Raw genomic sequence first — 25,972 nt, forward strand, 5'->3', positions numbered from 1 at the left:
TTGATTTAATTGAAATGGGCTTAGGAATAAAAATGGAATTTTGTGCTTTAAAAATAGACATTTGGCCTAATTGGAGTGGTCCTCAAAATTGTTACTGATGGACTGGCTAAATACTTCATGATCTCATTTATGGCTTTAATACTTTATGATTTCATTCAGTGATATATTAATGGGTTGAAGGAGCTCAAGAAAGGTTGTGAAATGTGTGATTCCTAGCCTTCTTTCTTTTTCTTTTTTTTTTTTTTTGTCTTTTTGCCTTTTCTAGGGCTGCTCCCACAGCATATGGAGGTTCCCAGGCTAGGGGTGGAATCGGAGCTACAGCTGCCAGCCTACACCACAGCCACAGCAACACCAGATCTGAGCCTCGTCTGCAACCAACACCACAGCTCACGGCAACACCAGATCCTTAACCCACTGAGCAAGGCCAGAGACCAAACCTGCAATCTCATGGTTCCTAGTGGGATTTGTTAACCGCTGCGCCACGACGGAAACTCCTTTATTTTTCTTTTTTTTAATTTTTCTTTTTACATAATTTTTTACACGACAATAATTTTAAAGAAGGAAGTTTGAGAATGTTAGAGCTGGAAAAGGCCTGTGCTATCATCTGTTATTGTGGTTTCCAGCTCTAAACTTTTTTATCCAAATTAAATCTTAAAAAGAAGGGTAAACACGGCATGTAAAACTTAACCTAAAAAAAAAAACAAAAAAAAAACTTGACCTATTCTGGTCTAGGTGGAGAGTGAGGCCTTAAGCCGTGTGATCTTGCTACCACTCCAGGAGCCTGAGAGAACACAGTTGGAGGATTGGTGACCTTGTTCGGTCAAGCTGCACATTTTAAAAGTGAGGGAACAGGGCCCAGAGAGGGAACCCTGATTTGCCAGAGGTCATGTGGCGCAGGTAGTCTAGGATTGTCAATTTTCATCCTCGTGCTTTTTCTACTTACTGGCACTGCCAGTTAAATTATCTTTAATATCATCCTCTTTAGGAGAATCTTGAATATTCCGAAGAAATCCTTAAGGGCGAGTTGGCACGGATCATCTACAAAAATTCTGTAAGCATAATTAAAGGTAGGTATCTTTTTTATTTTTTTGGCTTTTTAGGGCCTCACCCACGGCATAATGGAAGTTACCAGGCTAGGGGTAGAATTAGAGCTGTAGCCACCAGCCTGTGCCAACATAATTTTTTTATGCCCTAAAGAAGCTTAAAATAAAAGTTAAAGTACTTATGCATACTCAAATATTAACAGTGACTTTGCTTATTTTGTGGGATCGTGGGTGATTTTTTTTTCCATTTTATCTTATTTTCCACTTTATAGGAAAATAACTAGCACTAAGTAGGAAGTGCTATTTTTGAGTCTTACTCCCTTCCCTGCTTTTTAAATTTTAGGTGCAGAATTTCATGTGTCCCTCCTTTCAATTGCACAGCTATTTGATTTTGCCAAAGATCTGCAAAGAGAAATTTATGATGAGTAAGTAAGATAGTGGCAAGGAGAAAATGTCTGTTTTGATCTTGTTACAAGGGTTTGAAGTTGTATATTTAGAAAGGGGGAAAGAAAATCCCCCAGGAAATCCTTGGAAGAAAGCTAAGTTTTAGGACTATCATAATAGATTTAAAAAAATGTATTTTTGGAGAAGTAGTTTAACTCCTTTTATGGCTGGCCTTGAGAAATAGTTTGCCTTTGTTCAATAATAAATATACCCTGTAGCTTATATAAAAATCTACATTCTTGCCTCCCTAGTGTGTCTTTTGTCTTTGCCCTTTTTTTTTTTTTTTTTTTGCTTTTTAGGGCCGTACCCTCGGCATATGGAAGTTCCCACCGGGCTAGAGGTCTAGTTGGAGATACAGCTGCTGGCCTACACCACAGCCATAGCAACACAGAATCTGAGCCAAGTCTGTGACCTACACCACAGCTCACCTCAATGCTGGATCCTTAACCCACTGAGCAAGGCCAGGGATCAAACCTGAAACCTCATGGTTACTGGTTGGATTCGTTTCCACTGCTCCACGACGGGAATTCCTGTGTTTTGTCCTTTAGGTGAGAGTTGCCCTCATGAATGTTCATAGTTCAGTGTTGCAGCTAATCAGACATTGTTCTTTAACACTGGTTGTATGGCTTGAGAATGTGGGCAGCCTACTTTGTGGGAACTTTAGTAGCACTCTTACTTTTCATACGTGGTAAGCTTAAACTTGATCTCTTTGCTCTGTGGATACCTTCAGGGTTTTGGTAGAGGATTGAGCTCCCTCTATTAGAGAAAATCAGGAATCGGATGTGATGACGTTCTCAGGGCTTGAGATTGAGGTGTCTCGTCACACAAAGCTGCGTTTTGACTTTGAGAGCAAACATTTGTGAATGATGTTGAAGCAATCTGAAACTGACAAGCATGTGACAGCCCTGATCCATTGACAGCCTTTATAGAGGGAGAGTGAAGACATCTGGAGAGCCTGTTGGGAAATGGCTTTTGTGGTGCTGGAATTGTCTCTTTTTTTTTTTTGGCCATAGCATGTAGTGGCTTGATGTGGGATCTCCGTTCCCAGACGATGGATGGAACCCGGGCTGCAGCAGTGAAAGCGCTGAGCCCTAACCTCTAGGCCATGAGGGAACATCCCTGGAATTGGGTTGTCCCAGTGGGTGTCCTGGATACATTTTCAGAGCATTGGTACTATCTCTCTGATATTCTGAGTTTCATGTCCCAGGGCTGATGCCAGTATTTTTCAGCCTGCAGGCTTTACACACAGACGACCCCCTCACTTGGGATTATGTGGCGAGGCGAGAATTAGAGATGGAGTCGCAACCAGGAGATGAGCCACCTACAACGAAACAAGCCAGAGTGGCGGAGGCCACCCGCCGGGAGGAGCGGTGCTGCGCTGTATATGAGGAGGCGGTGAAGACTCTGCCCACAGGTGAGCCTCACCCAGCCGAGGACCGAGGAGGAGGCATCTTCCTGAACGTGGAAACGGGCCCCGTTCACTTGACCAAAATTGGGTTCTGGAACCTCTCTGTGGTAGTTTACAGTGTGCCTGGCTTTCCAGCTTGTTCTTTCTTTGGTGTTAAAAGATGGAGCATTTTTTTTAGTTGTTTTGCCATTTCTTGGGCCGCTCTCGCGGTATATGGAGGTTCCCAGGCTAGGGGTCGAATCGGAGCCGTAGCCACCAGCCTACACCAGAGCCACAGCAACGCGGGATCCGAGCCACGTCTGCGACCTACACCACCAGCAACGCCGGATCTTTAACCCACTGAGCAAGGGCAGGGATCGAACCTGCAACCTCATGGTTCCTAGTCGGATTCGTTAACCACTGTGCCACCACGGGAACTCCAGATGGAGCATTTTAATGACCCTCCTAAATCTCTGTAGCATTCTGTTCATTTACTTGGAGAAATAAATGATACTTAGGAAATAATTCAGAAGATTGTTTAATCATCATTTCTTATCTTTTGTTATCGATTTATTTTATGATTTTATAATATTAGAAAGTAAAGGTAGGGTATGTAATATGGAGAAAGATTTTAATTTTTATATTTATATCATTACTTGTTTTTCCCTCAATATTTGAGATGTTTGGTTGTAATCAAAGTAATTATTTTTTTCATCAAACTAGTTTAAACTCTTCCTCAGAGGAGTTTTCCTTTCAAAGAAAAGGTGTATGATGATGACTATTAAACTAAAAGAGTTGGTGATCTGATCACATACTCTTTCTGCCTTTTCCAGAGGCCATGTGGAAGTGTTACCTCAACTTTTGCATGGAAAGGTTTACTAAGAAGACCAACAGCCAGCTCCTCAGAGAGAAGGTATTGACTTATGTTCTGTGGTTATGGTGGCCGGCTAGACTGTGTCTTCTGAAAGAAGAACATAGACACAGCTCTTTTGGGGTCTGGGAGAGCTTCCTCCTCCTGTGAGTGACCTGTCATTCTGAAGGGCTGAGTTTGCCTTGCCCTGGTTCTGGCCACCAGGTTAGGAGGTGTATCTGCCCAAATCATTTAATCACAAGTGAAACCACTTCAGGAGTTACCGTCATGGCTCATCGGAAATGAATCTGACTAGTATCCATGAGGACGCAGATTTGATCCCTGGCCTCGCTCAGTGGGTTAGGGTTCCGGCGTTGCTGTGAGCTATGGTGCAGGTCGAAGACGCGGCTCAGATCCCACATTGCTGTGGCTGTGGTGTAGGCCGGCAGCTGTAGCTCCAATCTGACCCCTAGCCTGGGAACCTCCATATGCCGCAGGTGCAGCCCTAAAAAGACAAAACAAAACCAAAAAAACCCCAAGTGAAACCACTTCAGTCCCCCCTCTCAATTCTCAGGGGTAAAACTGCTTTTGTTTCTGTCAGCAGCCAAAGGCCCGTTCTGGGATCTTTGTAGTGAACTGAGAGCTCTTTCTGATTTCAGAGGCTGGAAAGAACCATGGTTGCATTCAGGAAGGCACATGAACTCAGACTTCTACCTGAGGTCCAGTACAAGCAGTGGGTAAGGACACAGATACCTTCTGGTTGGTTCATGCTGGTGGCATGTGTTTTAATATATGCAGTTTTATGACTAAGCTAGTTTCGAAGACTACGTTGGATGTAGAGAGTGTTTCTATGTCGCTGTTAGTGTTTGGTGTATGCCAGAAATGAAATCCCTACAGTAGAGGGAGGAATATTATATAATGGAAAACACTCAGAACAGGGTCACAATTGGGTTTATTTTGTTTGTCCACTCCTTCATGTTTTCCTGAACCTATGCTTGGCTCAGATTAATTGTTAGTACAGTGAAGGCAAATTAGATGTCTTTCTGTGTTTTAGAAGCTGACATTCAGGTAAGAGACATATTAACCCATCCTTATACTTTGAAGTAGATAAGGATTATTATATTGAGACCAGAAAAATGTAATGTGGGAATACACAGGTCTAGACTGGGTTTTGCCACTTAATAGGGAGGTGATGGGCAAACCACTTAACCTTTCTGAGCTTGTTTACGTGGTTTTAAAATAATGAGTGCTTCTCGTTTTTGCTACCTCACAAAGTTGTTGAGAGCATTGCATGAGAGAATGTGTTACTGTATCTAAATACTTTCTTTTTTTTTTTTTTTGCTATTTCTTTGGGCCGCTCCTGCGGCATATGGAGGTTCCCAGGCTAGGGGTCGAATCGGAGCTGTAGCCCCCCGCCTACGCTAGAGCCACAGCAACGCAGGATCCGAGCCGCGTCTGCAACCTACACCACAGCTCACGGCAATGCTGGATCGTTAACCCACTGAGCAAGGGCAGGGACCGAACCCGCAACCTCATGGTGCCTAGTCGGATTCATTAACCACTGCTCCACAACGGGAACTCCTAAATACTTTCTTAGGGGAAAAGAAGGACAAAAATCTTTGTATTTATTGAGTGCCTTTTATTTGTATAATTCTTTCCTTTTTTGATTTATTTAATTTACACAATTTTTACATATTTGCAATGAATGTCTTGCTATTTTGTAGTCTACTTTTTTTATATTAACATTTTTGGTATACTTTTTTACATAGATCTGCATCAACTACATATTTGTGTCATTATTGTATTACTCCGTGATTGGGGTACCCTTCTTCCATTATGGCATCTAACAGTGAAAACCCCCTGGCCTGGATGAGTCCAGCTGGTTGTTGGAGCCTTTGGATGCTAGCGAGACACTTCCACCCTGTAAATTCTGCTGGGCATGGCTGGGAGTATTGCCTTGACAGTCCTTCCGTTTTTTATTTGTTTTAACATTCTCTGCTCTGGCCATTTCAGACATCCTCTCCTCCTTACTACGTTTCTGTTGCCCTCCCTCCCAGGCCTCTCCCCTTGTCACTCATTTGGTGACCTTGCCTTTGATGGGAGTCCCTCACCACACTGCCTCTCAACTTCAGATGCTTGGCTGACTGTACACCCATCCTTGCTCCAGATTATTCTGTGACTTCTCTTTGTCCTTTGGATAAAGCTGCTCAGTGTCCTTGATTTGGTGCCTGTGGTCTTTCAGCCTCGCCTGCCAGTTCTCCGGTTTACATTCCACCCCTCCAGACGTGCTAAGCTTGGATTTCCTTTTGGATCCAAGCCCTCTTCTCTCCAGTCTCTTGCCCATGCTGGAGCGGGGTGCCTTCTCTTCTCCTGGGGATGTCTGCCTTCACCCGACACTTGCTTTCCCTTAAGCCTTGGCTTAGACGGGGCTTCTTTTCTGGGAGTCCTTTCTCATCACCTCCAAAGACGCTGTTGGGTGCTCCTGCTTTGTACTCCTCCTGTAGCATAGGATTCTTTTTCTGTGATGACATGTATCAAGCTGTCTTTGCTGCTAGACTGGATGAGCTGTGAGCCATAGGGAGCGTACCTGTCCTCATTATTGAATCTAGCATTTATAGTGTACAGTTAACATGCTTGTTAAATGAATAGATTATGACTACCATTTACATGCTTTTCCACAATTTTTAAAAATTGGATCGGTTTTAGGTTTTCCTTGTTACACTAGTGTGGATACAAGCAGTTTTGAGCAGATAAGATTTCCTCCTGTTCATTTATTTGTTGGGTCATATTTGTTAAAATTCCCAAGTTTGTGGTGTGAACAGTATCATGACTCTTCAGAAAAATGGTGCTAGTTAATACTGTGCCCATCTCTGTTTGAATGAATAAACGTGTTTCCCTACCACCCCCACAAATACTTGTTTTATCATAGGTGAACTATTTTATTAAAGTTTAACTTTAAGGAGTTCCCATAGTGGCACAGTGGAAAGGAGTCCAACTAGGAACCATAAGGTTGCAGGTTCGATCCCTGGCCTCGCTCAGTGGGTTAAGGATCTGGCGTTGCTGTGAGCTGTGATGTAGGTTGCAGACACAGCTTGGATCCTGCATTTCTGTGGTTGTGGTGTAGGCCGACAGCTGTAGCTCTGATTAGACCCCTAGCCTGGGAACCTCCATATGCTGTGGGTACGGCCCTAAATACCAAAAAAAAAAAAAAAAAAGATAAATAAAAATTTAACTTTCACTCTAAATTACTTAGGCCTCTGCTTTTCACCTCTTCCCTGTTTTTTGATAGCCCTTGGGGATAGGAGCAGGGAATGGAGGAGAAATTTTGAATTATTCCCTTTGTGCCTTTTTGGCAGCTGGTGAAAGGCTTGGTGGAAAGGCTCTTGGATCTTTTGCCTCCCATGAGGTCTTGACGTGTCCCCATTTCCATAGATAGGTAGCTCTCGGTAGTTACTTTTCCAATGACCTTTTGTCCCATCCAGAGCGAGTTGTTGCTGCACCACAACCTCTTTAAGGAAGCCCTGGAGGTGGCAGGAGCTGGGACTGAGTTGTTCCAAGACTCGGTGATGATGTGGCAGGTGAAGCTGCAGGTGCTGATTGCCTCAAAGAGCCCTGATGTAGCCATGGTTTTTGAAGAAGCCTTTGTGCGCCTGAAACCCCAGGTCTGTGAGTTGGGTCTTTGGTTTTTCATTCTGCTTGGGAAACTTTTAAGACCACAGCCAAAGCTCATTTGGAGTAGACTCGTCTGAGGAGAGCTGGCCCCAGAGTGCATTTGTGGTGATGGTTCAGGGGTCACAGGTAGAGAATTACTTCCATTTACTAGCCTATTTCTAAGTCTTTATTTGAAAGCCGACCACATTATGTAAATTTTTCTGCTCCTATGTATACATCTCATAAGTGAGAATGCTAATAGAATATTATTTTCACATGCTTCCAAAACTTAACTGAAGCCTGATTGTAAATACACACATATTTCTAAACCTTAAAGCTTTGCAGTAAATCTTTTATACTAGTAGGAAAGAAGTATTCTAGGAGTTAAAGTGGGGGAAAAATCATGAGAATGTTACCGCCCATTTGTGTGTGCTGCTGGGACGTGAGCGAGGATCAGGTGGTTCAGCCTAGGTTAGTTAGCACTTGTGCTCTGGCCCCAGGCTGCAGAGACATGACCTGGGGAACTTGGGTCTGACTGGTTGTGGGCTATCATTTGCTTAACTAACTAGCAGATAATTGATGATAATAACCTTAGGCAGTATTCCCCAACAGAGGGAAAGTAGAATTAACAGGAGAATATTGTTTTGGGTGACTTAGTCAGAACGCGCTGTGTCCCAGCATACCATTCCTTCTGGGCACTGAGAACTCTGTCACAGTGAGGACAGACTGGCAGTGACTCTGAATTTCACATATTGATGATCTCAGGAGGATCCTGTCTTTAAAGTGACTGGTTTTCAGAACCTAGCACTAAGCTGTCATTTTCTAACTTTTTTGTGTGTGTGAGCAGATTTGTTTGCCGTTGTGGATTTCTTGGGCAGAGTGGAGTGAAGGTGCCAAAAGCCAAGAAGACACTGAAGCCATCTTTAAGGTACAGGCTTCCTGTTCTAAGTCTTGGGTGTGGGAAATGAGCAAATAGGTTTGCTATCTGGTTAGCTTTCAAAGGGTTATTTCTAAAGCAGGTGATCCTGGAGTTCCCGTTGCGGCGCAGTGGTTAATGAATCCGACTAGGAACCATGAAATTGCGGGCTCAATCCCTGGCCTTGTTCAGTGGGTTAATGATCTGGTGTTGCTGTGAGCTGTGGTGTAGGTCGCAGACACGGCTCGGATCCCGCGTTGCTGTGGCTCTGGCGTAGGCTGGCGTTTACAGCTCCGATTAGATCCCTAGCTTGGGAACCTCCATATGCCGCAGGAAGTGGCCCTAGAAAAGGAAAAAAGACCAAAAGAAAAAAAAAGCAGATGGTCTTTTTAAAATACTGTAGGAGTTCCCTGTTGGCTCAGTGTATTAAGGACCCAGCATTGTCACTGCTGTGACTCGGGTGGCGGGTATGGCCTGGGTTTGATCCTGGCGGGACTTCCTCATGCTATGAGTTCGGCTCCCAAAAATAAATAAAAAGGAGTTACGCTGTGGCAAGATGGGATCAACGGTGTCTCTGCAGCATCAGGACACAGGTTCGATCCCTAGCCCAGCATGGTGGGTTAAAGAATCTGGTGTTGCTACAGCTGCAGCATGAGTCGAAACTGCAGCTTGGATCTGATCCCTGGCCTGGGACCTCCATTTGCTGCAGGGTGGCCAAAAAAAAAAGAAAAAAGAAAAAGGCAAAAAAAAAGGCACTGTTAATTGAGTGGCTGATGAAAAATTTGTTTTGACATCTAGACATTTCCTGATGTAGCTTGTTTTCTTTATTCTTTTAAATTTTAGAAAGCTGTCTTAGCTGTTATGGGTGCTGACTCCGTCACTCTGAAGGATAAGTACCTGGATTGGGCTTATCGAAGCAGTGGCTACAAAAAGGCCAGAGCTGTCTTTAAAAGGTACACACAGACATGCGTAGCTGTGATGAGTCTCTCCACCCCATACTCAACCCCTCATATCTGGACTACACGTATCACAGATAGATTGAGGGATAAATCCAAGAGCCTTTTAGTTCATACACATTGTGGAAAATTTTAAAAAGAGAGAAAGAGGTAACTAATAATTCACTGTAATCCCATCAGCAAAATTAAAACATCCATCTTAATGTATCATTTTAAACTTTGTTTTTCATGTGTCTGAGCTTATATTGTAATTGCATGCAGTGTACCACTTTTACTGATGAAGTTAGAACTTTTCCCTGTCAGTAATAGTTCTTCATAAACAACATTTATTAAACGTTGCATTGATGTTCAGTAGCTATATGATGTACCACCCTGGGGATGTGCTGTAACTGCTTTGCTGAACCCTTCTGCACAAATATTACTTGCCCATATTGGAAATTATTTGCTTAGAGTATATTTTTAGAAATGGAATTATTGGTATTCTTCACAAAGACCTTGAGATGGAGTAGAGAGAACTTAAGACCCTAACGGTGAGAAAGAAGAGAACAGGAAGAAAACGGGGTAGGCGTTTGGTGGTGGGGAAGAGCAAGGCGTTGGAGATGGAAAATGGTGAGCCAGCCAGTGGTCAGCTCCAGTCCCTGTGTTGAGTCCCAGCCAGGACTTAGCAGGCCACACAGCGGAGGCCCTGGCCCAGGTGTTAATACTGGGGGGATGTAAGAGGCGCTGTCACCCCGGAAGATAATGGTTCCCTTCCCTTTTAGTTTACAGGAAAGCCGACCATTTTCAGTTGATTTTTTCAGGAAGATGATCCAGTTTGAAAAGGAGCAAGTAAGTGCTCTGTCTATGCATTTCTCATCTGGGAAGGTGGATTCGTGCTTACTAAGCTATGGAAGCATTTTATTATTTAAAAAGCTCGCATTATGATACAGTGTAATTTTTCATCCCTTCCCCTACCCTCTTTTTCATAGATGGGTTTTAGGAATGGTAATCAAGCAAAGAAGAAAAAGTAAATGTCTCAAAACTAGAAAAGTCAGATATCACCTCTTAAAGGAAGCCTGCCCAGAGTTCCCACTGTGGCTCAGTGGAGACAAATCTGACTAGTATCCATGAGGTTTGAGCTCTGGCCTTGCTCTGTGGATTAAGGATCCAGCGTTGCCTTTAGCTGTGGTGTAGATTGCAGAGGCGGCTTGGATCTAGCGGGGCTGTGGCCGTGGTGTAGGCCGGCAGCTGTAACTCTGATTCTGCTCCTAGCCTGGGAACCTCCATATGCCTTGGGTGTGGCCCTAAAAAGAGAAAGAAAAAAAAAAAAAAAAAAGCCCTCCCTGGCAAGCTGTATGAAATGCTCCTTCCCTACCTCCACAGTGCCCTGTGTCTTGTTTGGGCTTGTGAGGTAGAGTAGGCACTTAGAACTGTTTCTAGTGGGGTTTTTTTTTTTTTTTTGGTGTTTTTAGGGCCGCACCTGCGTCATATGGAAGTTCCCAGGGTAGAGATCGAATTGGAGCTACAGCTGCCGGCCTATACCACAATGACCAGAGATCTGAGCTGAGTCTGTGACCTACACCACAGCTCATGGCAATACCAGATCTCCGACCCACTGAGTGAGGCCAGGGATTGAACCTGCAACCTCACGGATACCAGTTGGGTTTGTTACTGCTGAGACATAACGGGAACTCCAGTCATGTTATTCTTAAACTTGTAGTTTTCTTAACTGTTCCATTACATATAGGTTGTTTCCAGATTTTTAAAATTGTATTTTATTTCTTTTCAGGGCCACACTTGTGCCATTTGGAAGTTCCTGGGATAGGGGTCGAATCAGAGCTGTAGCTGCTGGCCTATGCCATACCAACACCAGTTCTGAGCTACATCTGTAACCTACATAGCAGCTTTCGGCATCATCAGATCCTTAACCTGCTGAGTGAGGCCAGGGTCAAACCTGTTTCTTTATGGATACTATGTCAGGTTCTTAACCCACTGAGCCACAAGGGGAACTCCTGTTCCAGATTTTTGATACTGAAAACAGTGCTGCAAACATTTGGTTTATGTAGCTCTTTGAATTACTTTCTTGAGATAAATTTCTGGGACTGGCTTTTTTTGTCTTTTTTTTTTTTTTGCTATTTCTTGGGCCGCTCCCGTGGCATATGGAGGTTCCCAGGCTAGGGGTCGAATTGGAGCTGTAGCCACCGGCCTACGCCAGAGCCACAGCAACACGGGATCCGAGCCGTGTCTGCAACCTACACCACAGCTCACGGCAACGCCGGATCGTTAACCCAACTGAGTAAGGCCAGGGACCAAACCCGCAACCTCATGGTTCCTAGTTGGATTCGTTAACCACTGCGCCACGACGGGAACTCCAGGGACTGGCTTTTTTTAATGGTTCTTTTTTGATGTTGCCAGGGAGTCCTCTAGAAGTTATACTTATTTATGGTGATAATCACCGGATATACGTATCAGTATACCTATTTCCTCCATACCTTTTTCAAGTATTCAGTTTTGCTTTCTTTCCTTTATTTTTAAATTAAAAAAAAACTTTTTTGCTTTTGGAGTTCCCATTGTGGCGCAGTGGTTAACGAATCCAACTAGGAACCATGAGGTTGCGGGTTTGATCCCTGGCCTTGCTCAGTGGGTTAAGGATCTGGCGTTGCCGTGAGCTGTGGTGTAGGTCGCAGGTGTGGCTCGGACCCCACCTTGCTGTGGCTCTGGCGTAGGCCAGTGGCTACAGCTCCGATTAGACCCCTTGTCTGGGAAACTCCATATGCCGTGGAAGTGGCCCTAGAAAAGGCAAAAAAAAAAATTTTTTTTTTTTTGCTTTTTAGGGCCGCATGTACAGTGTATGGAAGTTCCCAGATTAGGGGTTGAATCAGAGCTGTAACTGCCCGCCTATGCCACAGCCGAAGCAGTGCGGGATCTGAGCCACATCTGCGACCTACACCACAGCTCACAGCAATACCGGCTCCTTAATCCACTGAGTGAGGCCAGGGATCGAACCACCATCCTCATGGATACTAATTGGATTTGTTTCTGCTGAGACACAACAGGAACTCCTGTTTTGATATTTTGATTGGTGTTGATTATTTTTATCTGAATTTTGAAAAATTAATAATGAAGTTCAACTGTTAGCTTTTTTTTTTTTGTCTCTCTCTCTTTTTTTTTTTTTTGTCTTTTCTAGGGCCGCTCCTGCAGCACGTGGAGGTTCCCAGGCTAGGGGTCTAATCGGAGCTTTAGCTGCCGGCCTATGCTACAGCCACAGCAACGCCAGATCTGAGCCGCATCTGTGATCTACACCACAGCTCAGGGCAATGTCTTATCCTTAACCCACTGAGCGAGGCCAGGGATCGAACCCGCAACCTCATAGTTCCTAGTCGGATTCGTTAACCACTGCGCCACAATGGGAACTCCCAACTGTTAAGTTCACAGTTTTGACCATTGTATGGATCAATAATTTATTCTTGTCTTACAGTATAGGAGATAATCTAGTATAGTAATTAATAACCAGGCTTTGGATTAATAACATGATAGCTATGTGCTTTGCTCAAGTCACTTAATTCTACCTCGACAGCCTCGTCTGTTTTTTTGTTTGTTTGTTTTTTGTCTTTTTGCTATTTCTTTGGGCCGCTTCCGCGGCATATGGAGGTTCCTAGGCTAGGGGTCGAATCGGAGCTGTAGCCGCTGGCCTACGCCAGAGCCACAGCAACGTGGGATCCGAGCCTCGTCTGCAACCTACACCACGGCTCAGGGCAACGCCGGATCGTTAACCCACTGAGCAAGGCCAGGGACCGAACCCGCAACCTCATGGTTCCTAGTCGGATTCGTTAACCACTGCGCCACAATGGGAACTCCGCCTCGTCTGTTTTGAGGGTGTGAGAGTTACAAGGTCAAATGGGAGGCTGGATGGAAAGGCCCTTGTACAGTTCTATGCATGTTATGAGCCCTTCACAAAGTGTGGTTCTATTTTTCATGCATGTATAAGATAGGAGGTTAGACTGACTTTCTGTAAAATAGTATATAGTCTCAGTGAAGAGAAATTAGAATGAGAAAATAGTTATTTGACTACTCATCAAGATTTTTAAGCTGAAGATTCTAATCTGCTTTGAAAATGAAACGAAGAGATTATGCATTTAAATGGAAATAGAGGTAAAGAATTAACATTTATTGACAGTGAAGTTAGTGCTGGCTACTCTGCTCAATAATTAGTCAGCAGTTTAATCCTCATAGTTGCCCTAAGAGATACGGTTTTCCTTGTTTTATGAGTGAGGAAATTTGAGGGTCAGAGGGTTCAAAAAACTTGCTAAAGTTCCCACAACTAGTATTTATATATACTTTGCTTTGATATGAAAAGGTGGGTATACACAGCTAATATATGTGGCAGAGCCTAGATATCCAAGGAAGAAATCCCGAGCCATAGAGAGTCGAACTTTCCCCATTTATTTAAGTCCTGCTCCTCCCTCAAGGCTTTCCTATGTCTTTTTCTGTGGAGCTGCCCATGTTCCCCCATGTGCGGATTCATCAGGCTTTTTCCACTACAGGAACCTGTGCTTTATCACTGTTTGGCATTTACATCACTGTGCCATGTCATGCATTTGATTTTTCTCTGGATAAGTTCAGAGCCAGGATGCGTTCACTTAAGCCCACCCCTCTTCCTCCTTCAGATGCCTAATAGACTGTAGCTGCTTCACAATGTGGGTGAAATTACTTTGTGACATTATAAATTGGGCTTTTGTGGCAAGCTTGTCTGATTGTTTTTGTTAGGAATCCTGCAAGATGGCCAACTTAAGAGAATATTATGAGAGGGCTTTGAGAGAATTTGGATCTGTAGATTCTGGTAAGTAAACTTCAATTATGGACTCATGAGTCTTTGCATGTGTGGTCTGTAACCTATCATTCTGGTTAGAAAACTGTTTCTTAACTGTTTTGGGGATTTATCTTTGAGAATAAAACTTGGCAGCCTTCCCCTTCCTCCTCCCTCCCTTTGTGCATAAATACTTGCCGACATAATTTTGCTTATAATTTCAAGTTCACAAGTCCAGGAGTCCAGGCTCTTCTCTTCAGAATTCTGCATTAGAGGGGTATTTACTTGGTTTGGTTCTCTTAAAAAAAGTGTGATAATTTGTAAGGAAAAGGTTAGTAATGCAGGTCAGGACGAAGCTGGGTGGGGATTATAGCTGTGGGGTAATGGGATACTTACTGACAGGGGATGTCATTGGCTGTGGCCACATAGTCCTCACACACTCCTGGGTGTAGGAATGTCCCGGAGAGTCTGTTTACTTAGGAACTCGAAAACTGACGTGTATCATTGTTAAACTCAGATTTTTAAAATACAAGGTTTTACAAGATTTTAGACTTTCTTTTGGTGAAATTAACAACCCAAGCAAGTTTTATTTTATTAAACATGGTGGCAAGGTTTAGTGAAGTCATTGAGGTCAGTTTCACCTTGAAGAGACTCAGCAAAATCCTCCCTCTAAGATATTTAGTGTTCTTCAGTTTGTGAAATACATAGACTGTCAGGATTAAAGTGAAGTTTTCTACTTAACAACAACAACAGCAGCAAAATAGCTTTGTTATACTGTAGTGTAAAGAAACTCAGATACTGTTGTTCCACATAGTATTCTCAAAAATAACAAGAGGTTAAATTTCTTAGAAATCTTGCATTGAGTTAATATTGAATAATTAAGCTTATCTAATAAAACCTTGTCAGTTATCTAATTGTATGTTTATAGTAACATACGTTTTTGGGTTCCTTTTAAAGATCTTTGGATGGATTACATCAAAGAAGAATTGGACCACCCCCTTGGTAGACCTGAGAATTGCGGACAGATCTATTGGCGAGCCATGAAAATGTTGCAGGGGGAGGCAGCAGAGCTGTTTGTAGCTAAACATGCTATGCATCAGGCCGGCCACTTGTGAAAAGAGGAAGAACACAGCCAACTTTGTGAAATAGTATTATGAGCCCTCTGGGAATATTCGCGTTATGTTTCCATTTGTGGCTTGCTGGGGTGGCAGATAAGACACTTGACTGATTTTGAGACATGCTTTAGTTTTGTTGATTCTTTAATTCTAGAAAAGAGAACTGTTCTTTTGAGGCCAGACCTACCATAGGTCCAAAATGTTTTCCAGAATATATGGAAATCGTATAACTGATATGCTTTTATTACCTCTGGTCAAACATGGGTACCTCTAATCTAGACCCATGGGATCGTTTAAAATGGAGATGAAAGTACAGTTCTCTTTGTTTGTCCTCTCCTTATCGTAAAGGTATGCATGGTATGCATTTGTTATTGAAAATATGGAGGGAATAGAATCATGTGGAGAAGAAAATAATAGCATCCTTTAATTTCATCTTCTGGACTTAAACTCAGGAATTTGATTTCTTTAATTAGAATTGTATTTATACTAAATGATTCATTCATTCATTGAATGCCCCTCATAGGCAGGAAAGAAGGGGAGCTTTGAGGGCGGGAAGTAGGGGTTGGAGGAACAGAGCTGGATGTCCTGAGTTGGTTGAAGCAGCAGAGAAGGATGCTGGGTATTGGGGGGAAAGATGTCCTTTAAGTATAGTAAGAGATTGGGGATTCCCATTGTGGCTCAGCGGGTTAAGAACTCAACTAGTATCCATGAGGATGCAGGTTTGATCCCTTGCCTTGCTCAGGGGATTAAGGATCTGGCATTGCTGCAAGCTGCCGAAGATGCAACTCGGATCTGGTGTTGCTGTGGTATAGGCTGGCAGCTGCAGCTCTGAAATCCCTTGCCTGGGAATGTCTATATGCTGAAGGTGTGGCAGTTAAACAAGAAAAACGAACATTAAGAGATTATTAAAAAAGTATATTCTGTCTCTGGGACTGATATGAAGAGGTGTTTACATTGGGGAGGCCTGGCAACAAAAAAAAGTCAGGGGTAAGGAGTAGATTAGAAAGAGAAGGGTTTTCAGAGGCGAGGATAGAGGATGGCTTGGAGCAGACAAGAGCATTCTGGGCGCGGAGGAGGCAGTTTGACTTGTATCTCCTTTAACATTATGATGTCATTGGGCGAAGCATTACTTAATGTTGTGTTTCACTTAATATGTTTTTTTCCCTCATATCATTAAATAACCTTAAAAATTTTTAGTGAATTTATAACATTCCATTGTATAGATGAGCCATGACTTATTTTACTGATCTCTTATGGTTGGATCTTGTCATTTCTAATTTTTCTTAGAAATGCTATTGGTGAAGATTCTTATCAATCTTTGTTCATATCCCTGGTTATTGCCTTAGAAGACTAACATCTGAAAGTAGAATTACTGTATTAAAGGATTTAACTATTTTAAAGAACATGGATATGTATTGTCACTTTGCTTTGTATGAAAATACTTTGAAGCACTGTGTGAAAAGTCAACACCCTTACCTGCTGTTGATGTTATATTTCTTATATTTCCCATTTTAATAGATGTAAAGGGGTGTAGGTCATTGTTTTATTGTGTATTTCTTTGATATTAGTGTAGTTACTGTGTTTTTTTCTGGTACTCTTTTCATGTTTGACTATTTTTTGAATTTTTTTAAACTAATTTATAAAGAATTTTTTTATGTATGAGGAATGCTAATCTTTAGTTTGTCTCTTTATTACTAATGATGTGTCCCCAGCTTTTTTTTTTCTTCTTCTAGTGTTTTTTTGAGGTCCAGAGGTTTTCTATGTGTGGGTCTGATTTTTATTGTTGAAAACCCTACCTCTTGATGAGGACAACTCTTTTTTTTTTTCCCCAAGCAGTGAACTAAATTTTCCACAATACCATTTGTGGCCATTTTTCTCTGACTGATTTATAATACCTTTATTATATATTGTATTTCTATGAATATTAGAGTCATTTTAGGGCATTTTCATTAGGAGCTTTTGTACTCTCTATGGTGTTTGTATGTCATTTATATTAAAATAAGAAAAATTTCCTCTTTCTCTTCTCTACTAAGTCTTAGGAAGGTCAACATTTTAAATCCTTAAAGGGCTTTTTTATTTTAGGAAAGAGATACTTGTCACATTTCAGACATGAGAGTGAAGAGCAGGGTGGTTGACTCCTTAAAGCAAGGCTTGTGAGGGTGGGTCACCCTGCGGTCACACAACCCTCTACCTGATTCTCACCATTGCAGGTTATGGAAGTGCATCTAGCTAGTTCACCTAGAGCTGCACTGTTAGATGGGGTAGCTTCTCCCCACGTGTGGGAACTTAAATTTATTGAAATTAGATAATTCAGATTTTCATTTACTCTGGCTACATATTTACCATGCTAGACAGCACAGATAATAGAACTTTTATTTCTACCATGGCATATGGTTCTGTTGGACACTGTTGACCTAGATTCAGTTAGATTTGGGGAAACTAACTCATGAGTTAGAGCAGAGCACACATTAATTGGTCACATTCTCTCCCCTGTGGGAAAGTCTACATATGATTTGTTAGGCTAAAATGTTCAAATGCTTTATATAGTGTATAAACAACACATTCTTGAGGGAAATGAAGGAATAGGCCCTCTAATGTCTCAGATTGTGGTAAGGTGGCCTGGCGAGCAAGGAGTCCCACCTTCCAGCTTTTCTGCTTCTTAAGGGTTAATATGACTATCCCACCTTGAGCAGATATGTTATTGGAGTTTAGGCAGGGAAGGTGTATCCCCTGCTCAGGCGCTGCCTGTCAGAATTCTGCTGCCCTCAGGTTGTAGAGGGCCAGACTTGGAGCATTAAAAGAGAGAAGCCCAGGTGAGACCATACCGGCATGGTACAGAAGGTTTAGGGTTACTGTGACCAAGTATCAGCCTATAAGGATGTCTGCGTGTTGTAGGAGTTTGTTTTGATCATCTATTCCTAGGTTTCTAATGGGTTTGAGAAGTCACTAACTCAAGGTGGAGGATCACTGGGTTGCTGAGTTGTCTCATCCATTTGTGAATTATAGTCTAATTTCAGCCTAAGCTCCAGAGAAACCTATTTAGAGAGAAGAGTGAGATGGGGTTGGAGCTTCAACTGTGTGAAGTTTTGAGAGCTGAGTTTTATACATCATCAGGTAGACGCCTAACAGGAAATCGAGGTTTTGAAGCAGAAGCATATCCAGTGTGGTTGCGTAGGGATAACACTTGGCATTCCAGACCCAGCTAGTCATCCAGCCCTGGGGTCCGCACCTGGTCAGGACGTTCCAAAATCCTACTCCAGGGTCGGTACGTGAGCAGGAGGCCTTCGCAATCGGGCTCGCCCCGCCCCCTTGCTCCACCCCGCCCCCTTGCTCCGCCCCGCCTCGCCCCGCCCCCGGCTTCCTCGTGACCCCCGCGCCCCGCCCCCCCGTCCGGGAGCACCCCCGGCTGATTGGCCCTCCGCGGCGTATCCTCGGGCTGGCTGCCAGGCTGGTGCGTCACGTGGCTGAGCAGCGAGCGTCTCGGGCTCAGCAGCTGGCCGCCGGGCATGGACCCTCTCACCGCTGGGGCCCAAGCGTTGGGGGCCGCGGAGCCGCCGCGGGGCCGGCCGCTGCTGAGCGCGCGGGAGGCGTCCCCCGCCCCGGGGGTGAGCGCGGCGCGGGGCCTGGGCGCGGTCACCACCTGCGGCCGGGGGCGGGAAGTTGCGGGGCTCATGGGGCGGGCCGGGTGGGGGGCCGCGGAGCCGGGGAAGCGCCTCGGGCCTCCCTGCGAACGGGGAGCGCCGTTTGGGCACGCGCCCGAGCTGGAAACGGCCGGGTCGCGGGGCGGCGGGGCAGGGTACCTCGTGGTCGTGGGTGGGCGCGCCGGGCGGAGAAGTCTAGCTGGCGGCCCACGAGCGCCTCGGCGTCCTTGCTGAATGGGCGGTGATGCTGCTGACCGAGAGCTGGGCCTGGGCTGGGGCCAGGTGAGGGCAGCGAGTAGAGCGATCTTCTCTGGCGGATCCGTGTCCCTTGGTGGCGATGCTCAGCTAACCCTGAGCACCAGATGATGTCTGCTGCGCTCCCTCCTCTAACCTTTACTGAAAGCAAAAGGCCGCGTTTGACGCAGGGTTTCCAGAAACTTGTTTTCATTTGCGCGCCGGACCACTATTAACAGTCATGTCCTGCCCCGTTTACAGTCAATAATCCCTATTAGACATGAGCTCGTTGAGGTAGGAACCCTCTATTGCTGTTAACCAGGTGACCAGCATAGTGCCTGACACCACAGACAAGCATATTAATTGGATGGAGGAATAGAATGCTTGTTTAGGCATCACAGAAAGTACTTAACCAAAGAAAGATATAAAAAATGTAGTGATGGGCTTAGAAAGAAAATTACTTTGGGGGTGCAGGTAGGACGAGACTGGTTTTGTCAGGGCAGAGCAGGAAGGTTTGTGCGCTTCCTCTCTAGGGTGGGGGGGATGCTTGTTCCTGGCAAAGGTCTGGAGGTGAGGAAGTGCAGGGCGAATGGCCGGGAGCTGGGGTCCCAGAGCTGGGCGAGAGAACTATCTCTGTAGGTTGATGGGCCTGGAGGCCATGGAGAAGTTTGTGGTCCCACAGTGGAGGCCTGCGGAGCAGAGTATTGATTAGCGCTGTCAGGCTGGGCAAGATGGGTGAGTGTGAAGCCATTTAGGGGGCTCTTGCAGTGGAAGAAGTGAGAGGTCCCACTCCTGGCCAGCAGTAGTGACCAGGAGTTGTCACTTAACCATAGGAGGTGGAATTAACTCATTAAATCCAGGCAGATGATGAGCTAATTGGGACAGGTGCCAAGTGCAGTGTAGCTTTAGAGGCAAAGAAGGTGAATTAAAATTCAACAGATGGGAGTTCCTGTTGTGGCGCAGCGGAAACAAATCCGATTAGCATCCATGAGGATGCAGGTTCCATGCCTGGCCTCGCCCAGTGGGTCGGCGATCTGGCGTTGCCTTGAGCTGTGGTGTTGGTCGCAGATGCGGCTCAGATCCCGAATTGCTGTGGCTGTGGCGTAGGCCAGCAGCTGTAGCTCTGATTTGACCTCCAGCCTGAGAACCTCCACATGCCACAGGTGCGGCCCTAAAAAGACCCACAGCAACAGATGTTATATTCTTGCCGTGTGCTAGGTGTTTTCATGAGTGTTATCTCAGTATAAGCCTCCCACAAAGTCAGAACAGGCATCCCCCGTGTCCTGACAAACTCAGGCATGGTGGCTGAAGTGCTGTGTCCAGGGTACACACTGAGTGAATGGGCTTGTAATCAGGTCTTCTCATGCAGGCTGTATTTCACTTAGAAAGAGGTCTTACAGGTGATGGCGTTTCAGGAACTTTTGAGTGATGGGAGCTGAAAAGCACATGGTTGGCTATGAGGGAAGATTTCCCTTCATCGCCTAAAGCTCTCTTGTCCCCTTGGATCCGTCAGGAGACATTATTTGATAAAAAGAGCTGTTCCCTAGATAAAAGTCGGTTTGTAACTGAAAAGGTAAGGAGGAGCTTGCTGCTGTAGGAAACCAAACCAAGCCCTGGGGCTCAGGGAACAAAAGAGGTGAGGTTGGAATGATTACAGGGGAGAGGCTTTGCAGCCCGCTGAAATTCCAGCCTCGGAGGAGGGGGCACTGCCCTGGCTAGTGCTGGGGTCTCTGAGCTTGGCGTCAGGGTCCTGAGGACCTGTGACTCCGAGCACTCAGGAGAGGGCTGGGCAGGAGGCTGGCTCTGCGCGTGCTGGATGCAGGCAGCTAGGAAGGCAGGTGATTCTGCCGGCCCGTCCCTACAGGAGTAGGAAGGAGCCGGGCCCTTCTTCCTCGGGCTTGGCCCAGCCTGACACGGCAAAGCAGAAACGTGGGTTGCAGAGTCCCCACCCCAGCCTCCCGAAGTGCGCTATGGAAGGGTGGAAGTGGGGCTGAAATCCTGGCTCTCCGCAGGCCTCCAAGGCCCGGGTAATTGTTTCTTCTTCCCGCAGGCTGCCTTTGTGCTGGCTGACCACTCTGGTCAGGAGAGAGAGACTGAGAAGGCCATGGATCGACTAGGCAAGTAGCAGGCGGAGCCTGGGGGGAGGTGGGTGTTGGGAAAGACCGAGGAAGTGACAAGAGAAGGAAGGTCGGTCCCCGGCTTGGTTAGATACCTCCTCTTTGTAGCCAGCCCTCCTCTTCCCCACCCGGTTGCCTTTTCTGCCTAGTGTTTCAGGCGTCCTCTCGTTTGGAAGCCCCCCCCCCCCCAAAGAGAGTCTTGGGCCTGGGTCCAGATCCACCCTTTCTGCCGAGGAAGACAGCCCAGGGCAGCGGAAAGTGTGCAGGCTTTGCAGGCGGCTGAAATTGTTTCCCTTTCAGCTCTGGGACTGGGTCCTGGGCTTTAGTTTTGTGGCTTTATATTTTTTATCCTTTTTCTATCTTTAAAATGGGGATAATAATACTTCCTTAGAGGGTTGTCTGAGGATGGGGTGATAGGATGTAGAACTGAAATCCCCACTCCAAATAGCTGTTTAATTATAACGAAATAAAGTGGGAAATTCACTTCCTTGGTCACATGGGCCGCATTTCAAATGCTTAGTAGTCAGACACGGCCACGGCCAGCCTTTCGGACAGCACAGATTGTAGTAAGTATGTTACTGTCATCACAGAAAGTTCTCTTGGCCAGTGCTGGTCTGGATAAAGCACCAAGCACATAAATAGGGGTAGTCCTAGCAGCTAACACTTCACTGAGTACTCACTGTGTGCCATGTACAGTTCTAAGTGGGTTGTTTTTTTTTTTTTTTTTTTGCCTTTAAAAACCCTGACAATGGCCCTATCTGCCTATGATAGATGAGGAAACCGAGCTACAGAGCAAAAACCTTAAAGATTGTGGAAGAAGACACATAACATTAACCATTTGAAAGTGTACAGTTCAGTGGCATTTGGCCCAATCACAATATTGGGCCAGTCACCACCACTGTTTAGTTTTAGAACATTCTCCTGGCCCCCAGAGGAAACGCCGTATCTAAGAAGCAGCCACCCCCTATACTCCCCTTCTTGAGCCCCTGGCTACCACAGATCTGCTTTCTGTCTCTGTGGGTTTACCTGTTCCGTATAGGCACATATGAGTTGCTTATAAATGGAGTTACATGATATATATATATATATATGTATATTTTTTTCCCCCGCTTTTTTACAGCCTCACTCATGGCATATGGAGGTCCCCAGGCTAGGGGTCGGATTGGAGCTGCTACTGCCGGCCTCTGCTACAGCCGCAGCAACTCGGGATCTGAGCTGCGTCTGCGACCGACACCATGGCTCAGGGCAACGCCAGATCCCTGACCCACTGAGTGAGACCAGGGATTGAACCTGCATCCTCATGGATGCTAGTCAGATTCGTTTCTGCTGCGCCACAGTGGGAACTCCAATATGTGGTTTTTTTATGTCTGATTTCTTTCACTCAGCATGGTTTTTTCACGGTTCATGTTGTAGCAGGTAGCAGTACCTTCATTTCTTTATTATGGCTGAATAATTCCATCACAGTTTATTTACCCATTCATCAGCGGATAGCTGTTTGGGTTGTTTCTGCCACTTGGTGATTGCGAACAGTGCTGCTCTGAACATTTTTGTGCACATTTTCTTTGAACTTTTGTTTGCTCTCTTTGGGTCATCCGCTTAAGAGTGGGATTGCTGGGTGCTGCGGTCATTCTCCGTTGTAAGTTATGGAGGAATTGGTTGCGTCAGTTTCAGCTCAGTCGCACATGTTTGTAATTAGAAGAACTGGGATTTGAACTGTGGTTGTTGGGCTCCGGAACCCACGTCCTGAACTTTATGGCTCGTGGCTGTCATCCTTGTACAGTGTTAATGGCATGGCTGTTTTTAGGCTGATTGTTTGCCCAGCTCTGACGTGGCATCACCATAGCACTGTGTGCTTGGAGGTCCATTATCCTTCCCCAGGGTTTCTTCCATTTTTGGTACACCTTTTGAAAATGCACCTTCCAGCCCCTCCCCGAGCTCCGAAGGAGGGCACGTGGTGGCTGAGCAGTGAGACTGGTGGGTTCCGAGTTTCTGCCGGCTTTCCTCCCTCCTCCGCCATCCTTGTCCAGGGCTCACCTTTGACCTGCTCTTTGAGCATGAAGGGAGGCATGGAAGAGCAAGAATTCCGTCCATTCTGTATCGTGAAAGCTTATCATTTGCCAGAGGCCCTTTGCCTCCGTGTCATTGAAACTACTTGGAAATAGAAACTGTGCCTGATGCTTCATGTGAATTAAAAGGCCTGGTCATTAATAGCCTTGTTTATGGCACAACATCTTACTGAAACATCTCCTTCTAAACACGTAAACAGAGGGAGTTCCTCTCGTGGCACAGTGGGTTAAGAATCTGACTGCAGCAGCTCAGGTTGTGGCGGAGGCAAGGCTTGGCCCCCCAGCCTGGTGCAGTAGATTAAAGGATCCGGCGTTCCTGCAGCCGTGGCCTAGGTCACAGCTGCCGCTCGAATTCCGTCCCTGGCCCAGGAACTTCGATAAGGTGCCTGTGCGGCTACTGGGAAAAAAAAAAAAAAAAAAATGCGGAGTTCTTATTGTGGCTCAGTGGTAATGAACCCAAATGGTATCCTTGAGGATGTGGGTTTGATTCCTGGCCCCACTTACTGGGTTAAGAATCCAGCATCGCTGTGAGCTGTGGTGTAGGTTGCAGACACAGCTTGGATATGGTATTGCTCTGGCTGTGTTGTAGGCCGGCATCTGAAGCTCCCATTCAACCCCTGGCCTGGGAACTTACATATGCTGTGGGTGAAGCCCTAAAAAGCCAAAAAAGAAAAAAAAAAAAGTAACAGGGAGTTCCCTCGTGGTCTAGTGGTTATGGATCCAGCATTGTCACTGCTGTGCAACAGGTTCAGTTGCTGGCCTGGGAACTTCTGCCTGCCATAGGTGCGGCAGAAAAAAAAAAAAAAAAGGGGAAACAGAACAATAATTTTTAAATAAGGTCTCTGGTGGCTAAAGAGCTCTGTACACTATTTACTGGTGTCCTCTTAGTAAGTCCGGCTAAAATCTCCCAAGCACACGACTCGGCCCTCTCTGGCTTGCCTGTTGTTTTAAGTCCTTTTTCCTCTTGTGGATTTCTTAGCCACTGGAGCCCAGAGCATCCCTAACGATAGTCCTGCCCGTGGTGAGAGCATCCATTCTGAAGAGGAAGGCTTTGCTGTGGATGATGAGGACTCTGATGGGGACCTGAACACATGGGAGCTGTCAGAAGGGGTGTCCGGCTGTCCACCCAAGGAGCAGGCTGCCGACCTTTTTAATGAGGACTGGGACTTGGAGTTGAAAGCAGATCAAGGGAATCCATATGGTAGGTGTGGGGCTCCTGGGGTTCCTAGGCCAGGGTTCCGAGACCCTCCTACGATATGAACCCCCTAAAGGCAGCCAGTCTGGAAGAGGGACACACATCTAGGAGTTTATTAGCCCGAGAGCTGTGACAGGTCTGAGATTTCTGTGACAGCTTCTCTTTCATATGAAATAATTGGAAAAAAAGACCAATTACTTAGTGTATTGGTTAGTTTTAATGTCGAAACCGCGTTAACTCTCCAGATACCTTTGCATGAATCAGGCAGCTGCAGACAGAAGTGCTGTGGTCACCAGTTGCTTCCTCTGCGCTGCTAAGACCCGTGTCTGAGAAGCGGGCTTGTGGGTGGCCTCAGAATGAAGGTGCTTACCGGTCTTCAGCAAAGGACTCTGTGTGTGTTGGCGTGTGTGCACGTGTGTGTGTGTGCATGCAGTGTGTGTTTAAGCAAAGAAAGTATGGGTGTCTGTCCCCTAGACATTTTGGGCTCTCCCTTTTCACCCTCCCTCCTTTCCTTTAATCTGGCTTTTAAAACTGCCCACAGATGCCGACGACATCCAGGGTTGCCTTTCTCAAGAGGTCAGACCTTGGGTGTGCTGTGCCCCACAAGGAGACATGATCTATGACCCCAGTTGGCACCACCCGCCTCCACTGATACCCCATTATTCCAAGATGGTCTTTGAAACGGGACAGTTTGATGATGCCGAAGACTGAGGGTGCCGCCCTGGCCTGGTGGGCGGGCGGGCCTTCCAGGTCAAGGTCTCCTTCTTTTGAGGTGAGATGTCACATCCGAGGAGACATTCCCGGTGATCCCCAAGCTGGGCACACAGACTGGTGTTAAGTAAGGTCTGCCACCTCCTGTTCTGTTGTTGTTGTTGTTTTTAATGAGCTTCTCCCAGGTATGTGTGTGTACGTCTGTGTCGGGAGAGGAGTAGAAAACTTTATAAATAAAGGTAGGAAATGATCAATACGCTTTTGTCTACTTTTTTCTCCTCCTTTTAAATTAGATACTTCTTTTTTTTTTTTTGCTATTTCTTTGGGCCGCTCCCGCGGCATATGGAGGTTCCCAGGCCAGGGGTCGAATCGGAGCTGTAGCCACTGGCCTACGCCAGAGCCACAGCAACGCAGGATCCGAGCCGCGTCTGCGACCTACACCACAGCTCACAGCAACGCTGGATCGTTAACCCACTGAGCAAGGGCAGGGACCGAACCCGCAACCTCATGGTTCCTAGTCGGATTCGTTAACCCCTGTGCCACGACGGGAACTCCTAAATTAGATACTTCTGACCAAAGGTGTACTTTCTTTTTTTTTAGGGCTGCACCTGTGGCATACGGAGGTTCCCAGGCTAGGGGGTCGAATGGGAGCTGTAGCTGCCAGCCTATGCCACAGCCGCCACAACCCCAGATCCAAGCCGCATCTGTGACCTATACCATAGCTCACAGCAACGCCAGATCCTTAACCCACGGATCGAGGCCACGGATTGAACCTGCATCCTCATGGATACTAGTCAGATTCATTTCCACGGAGGCACAATGGGAACTCCCCAAACCTTACTTCTTCATTTAAAGCCCCT

The 25,972-nt window shown here is 45.7% G+C and overlaps 2 protein-coding genes across 2 annotated transcripts in view; both read left to right on the forward strand.

Moving 5' to 3' along the window:
- The window catches only part of UTP6 (UTP6 small subunit processome component), a 28,208-nt gene extending 11,657 nt beyond the window's left edge, over positions 1 to 16,551 (forward strand). Inside the window, exons 9-19 of the mRNA XM_047758030.1 lie at positions 986 to 1,067; positions 1,387 to 1,468; positions 2,717 to 2,901; positions 3,708 to 3,787; positions 4,384 to 4,461; positions 7,207 to 7,386; positions 8,223 to 8,303; positions 9,135 to 9,244; positions 10,009 to 10,075; positions 13,994 to 14,066; positions 14,991 to 16,551. Of these exons, the coding sequence (XP_047613986.1) occupies positions 986 to 1,067; positions 1,387 to 1,468; positions 2,717 to 2,901; positions 3,708 to 3,787; positions 4,384 to 4,461; positions 7,207 to 7,386; positions 8,223 to 8,303; positions 9,135 to 9,244; positions 10,009 to 10,075; positions 13,994 to 14,066; positions 14,991 to 15,148 (1,176 nt within the window). The 3' untranslated portion in view covers positions 15,149 to 16,551. The remainder of the gene's footprint in view (positions 1 to 985; positions 1,068 to 1,386; positions 1,469 to 2,716; positions 2,902 to 3,707; positions 3,788 to 4,383; positions 4,462 to 7,206; positions 7,387 to 8,222; positions 8,304 to 9,134; positions 9,245 to 10,008; positions 10,076 to 13,993; positions 14,067 to 14,990) is intronic.
- A 2,045-nt stretch (positions 16,552 to 18,596) lies between these two features.
- On the forward strand, positions 18,597 to 25,368 carry COPRS (coordinator of PRMT5 and differentiation stimulator). The gene is made up of 4 exons (XM_047758517.1): positions 18,597 to 18,753; positions 21,074 to 21,140; positions 24,186 to 24,407; positions 24,943 to 25,368. The coding sequence occupies exons 1-4, from the start codon at positions 18,655 to 18,657 to the stop codon at positions 25,110 to 25,112; spliced, it is 558 nt and encodes a 185-aa protein (XP_047614473.1). The 5' UTR covers positions 18,597 to 18,654; the 3' UTR covers positions 25,113 to 25,368.
- Positions 25,369 to 25,972: the final 604 nt, after the last annotated feature.

This window comes from Phacochoerus africanus, chromosome 14, assembly GCF_016906955.1.
Source record: "Phacochoerus africanus isolate WHEZ1 chromosome 14, ROS_Pafr_v1, whole genome shotgun sequence".
Taxonomy (NCBI): Eukaryota; Metazoa; Chordata; class Mammalia; order Artiodactyla; family Suidae; genus Phacochoerus; species Phacochoerus africanus.